This window comes from Plectropomus leopardus, unplaced genomic scaffold (genome assembly GCF_008729295.1).
Source record: "Plectropomus leopardus isolate mb unplaced genomic scaffold, YSFRI_Pleo_2.0 unplaced_scaffold29061, whole genome shotgun sequence".
Classification (NCBI taxonomy): Eukaryota; Metazoa; Chordata; class Actinopteri; order Perciformes; family Serranidae; genus Plectropomus; species Plectropomus leopardus.
The window spans coordinates 1-3,928 of NW_024631670.1; the positions used below are offsets into that span (position 1 = coordinate 1).

Sequence of the window (3,928 nt, forward strand, 5' to 3'; positions counted from 1 at the left end):
TAATGCCAGTTTTGACAACAAACTACAGTATGAATTCTTATAATTCTTATAATTTTTATAAATTTTTATTTTTTATTAATTAAAGTGTGATGTTTCAATGCATTTTTGGACAACATGCTGTACTAAGACGTCATATATAGAGTATGGCCATTTTGGCCTTTTTTTCAACATGCTAAATTATGACTTCTGGGCTTTTTTTTGACTTTGTATACCATGACAGGTCTCTACAGGCTATAATAAGTCATTTTCAGCCATTTTTGGGACATGTCAAAATTTGACTCTTTTCCACATACTGCAGTATTTTTTCGACATGCTAAATTATGAAGTTTTTGGCCTTTTTTTCAACATACTATGACTTTTTTTGTGCCATTATGGACCACATGCTATAGTATGACCTTTTTTTTTTTTTTTTAATGTTTTTGACATGTTATAGTATGACCTTTTTGTCTTTTTTATTGGACAACATGTTATACTTTTACTTTTTATTCTATTTTGGACATAAAAAAGTAAATGAATGGTGTGTCTGATATACAATATGTCTTAAAACGTTTCAAAATGTTTTCATATGGTATTTAAATTTACTTGTTTTTTTGTGTTTTTTTTATGTCTAGCTTTACTAATCAGTGTAGAGCAACAGATTAAAGCTGCATCTACCTGAACGTCAAACTCTTCAAATCCAGAAATCAGATTGCAGGTCTGAAAGCAGAGAGGGAAGACAAACAAAGACAGCAAGATTTGCAGACAAACAGACAAAGAATGCACCGGAAACTTGATTTAAATAGGAAAAAAGTTTGCAACAAAGCTCTGATGTCGCTTTAGTACATCCGTCAAAAAATATCAAAGTTTATCATGAGTGTAAAGTACTTCATGCTGATGATGTACTGAAGCAAAAGGAGCAGCAGCTCTGATTCCACTGAAGAAAAACAAAAAAATATTTGACTTGTCTTAAACTCACCACGGCATCGATGTCTCTGGGACTGACATACTGCGACAAAACTTTGTAGTCGTCAGGAGACATCGGCATCATGTTGTCCTGCAGTCTGGACGGATGTCTGCACAGAAGAACACAAATATTAACCCAGTTCAATCTGTTTCTTAAATAATATGTTGACATTTATTTGAAATACTTACACTTCAGAGACAGATATGAGCTCTGTCTTCATGTAGCCGCTCTTCTCCGGACCGTTCTCCACGTCCATGGGCTCTGGAGCTGGAAGCAGATTTGAGCGTTAAAAAAATGTAACGAAGTTTTGAATAAAAATGTGTAAATTTTTACGAGTGAAATTAGAGACAGTGCACAGTAATCAGATACATGTATTCTATTACAACAACTGTATTTATACTAGTGCAAAAATTACATTTGACGTTGTTGGAAATTAAATTTATTCTACTGCATGTTTACATTAATACTAATCCAATAATTATATGTCTTCTAGTCCAATAATAACATTAATTATTATTAACTTTTATTATTATTATTGATAATTATTTTTTTCCAGAACAACACTTACTTTTTTATAATGCAATAATTACATTTTATTCCTGAGCAAAAATGTACATGTATGGTAATGCAATTATTACATATATTCTTGTGCCATAACTACATTTAATGTTATGCAAATATTTAATTTATTTTAGAGCAAAAATGTAATTTATTCTCAAGCAATAATTATATAAATTTGAGGGCAACAATAACAATTATTTCAATACAATATTTACATTTATTCTGATGCAATAATATATTGATTCTGGTCCAATAATTAGATTTATTCTAGTGTAATGATGAGTTTTTTCTAGTGCAAAATTGCACTATATATTTTTTTTTGTTTTACATAATATTTTAGACCCCATGATTTTGACTGTGAATTTTTGTTTGCTGAGGTTATTATGTTTCTTTATTTTATGTTTTCCTGTGTATTTTTATTGCACTGATCACAAGTTTATCGCCTAATTTTGTTGAGTGTACAAATACAATAAAAGCTTTATTAATTAAAATCCTGCTTTCAAAATCCTGCCAAAGTAAAAGTACTTAAGTATTATCAGCAAAAATACTTAACTGCTGAATATTTGATAGTGTTTTATTTTTACAATTCATGGGATTTCAGAGTTCTGCAAATTTTCAACATTTTCTGTCTGTTTCTCCGCTTTAAAGGAGTTAATTTGCATTATTTTGGACTAACTTTGTGGAATTCGGTGAATAGTAAGGTCCTTTTGTAAAAGGAAAGTATTGGTGACTCACTCTCAGAGGGTTTGGGGTAGTATTTCCCGAAGGCCTTGTCTTTGGGGATGTTGGGGTAGAGGAAGCGGAGCGGGTTCTCCGGGATGTTCTCGGCGGCCATCACCTTGTATGTGCGGATGATGTCGGGCAGAGAGACGGCGGTGAGCTCCTTCTTTGTGTACGGCTCCACGGAGTGGAAGAGAGGCTTGTCTGGGTTCGTAAAGAGACACATTTTCATCAGTAATAATATATAAATAAGTAATGATGTCCCAAAATCTACCTCATCTACATGTATATCGTCTTTTTTTCATTTCTGCAAAGACAAACAGTTAAAAGTGTAAAATTCCGAATAAATCATTGACATTTGGATGTTTTTTTTTTAAAAATCCCCTTGTATTTGTCACTTCATGTTGCAGAGTTGACATGTTTTTTCTCACCGTGGACGTCATGTTCGATCCAGGTGAAGGTGATGGCGCCCTCTTTGCTGCTCTCACTGAATCGGAGCAGGAAGGTACCGGGACACTTATCGCTCAGCAGAGCTTTCTCCCGCTCTTTGCTGAGGAAGCCCATGATGGAGCTGCAGACAGAAAACAGCGAGGGTTGGAAATTAGAACCAGCCAAGTGCTGGTAAAATCCACAAGTGGCTGCTAGATTTGCTTCACTAACCACCGAAAATCACAACCGAAATCTACAGAGTGGCTGGTAGATCTTAGCTATGGTGGCAGCTGGACAAAACAATTCATGTCCAAGCCTGTGCACTGTATCTCAGAGGTAATACTGTTCACTTTACTGCAGTCTGACAGCTTTCTTTACAGTTTTGCATGCAGGACAAGTCTATAAACAATGCTTTGTTTTAAATTAAATTACCCAACAGTTTGTGCAAATTGTAAAAAGTATTTTTACTACTAACTGACGGAAAATAACTCACACAGTCCATAGAAAATAGCAGCAGCACTCACCCGTCGTTCCAGAGGGAAAGCAGGTGTCTTTTAATCAAATCCAGGATTCCTTCAATCCACAACCAGAAGGGGAAAGCTTTCTCGTTTGCACTCTGCTGCTGGACAAAAAAAATTTAAAAATAAAAAGTTTAGTTTCCCAAAGATACTCAACAGAGCAGAAATACAAAAGAATAAATGCACAACTGACAGATAGTGGTGACGTTCTGATCTCCTTTTTTAAACCCGAAATCTCTCAGACCAGCTGCTCCTGTCTGTCCTGCGATCGAGACTAAAGAGCCGTCCACACCAAGAACAGTAAGTTTAGTTTTTAGAAAGTGGATGGCGGAGTCCACGCGACTACTTTAACAAGGAAAGTGTTGAACGATATCGTTTGGATCACTCCCAGAGCGATTTTATGAACGACAGAAATACTAACAACCAATCAGAATCTTATTTATTAGACTCCTTTAGACGTCACGTCTAACTTAGATCCGAACAGCTAATCTGGACCAAAAAATGTCTGTTTTAATGTTGAAAAACATGTTTGAAGCTATGCATTATTTTACTGTTTGGTTTTCTTTTTGTTTGTATTCCTGTGGATTTATTCATCAATAATTGATTTGTCTCCCTGACTGTAGCAGATTCTGGCCAGCAGATGGAGCTGCTGACTGCTGTCAGGAGAAGAAGATGACAGAAAAATCACCATCTTAATATGATGATTTATTGGCAACATCATGAATTTCAAATTTAGATCCAAATCCTATGATTTTAA

The 3,928-nt window shown here is 34.9% G+C and overlaps 1 protein-coding gene across 1 annotated transcript; it reads right to left on the bottom strand.

Moving 5' to 3' along the window:
• Positions 1 to 508: 508 nt before the first annotated feature.
• LOC121938284 (signal transducer and activator of transcription 1-like) lies at positions 509 to 3,275 on the bottom strand (the record flags this gene model as incomplete). The annotated part of the gene is made up of 6 exons (XM_042481549.1): positions 509 to 696; positions 956 to 1,052; positions 1,132 to 1,210; positions 2,240 to 2,428; positions 2,656 to 2,795; positions 3,178 to 3,275. Coding segments are annotated over 6 exons (738 nt in total), but the record flags the coding sequence as incomplete, so codon positions are not given.
• Between the last annotated feature and the right edge of the window lie 653 nt (positions 3,276 to 3,928).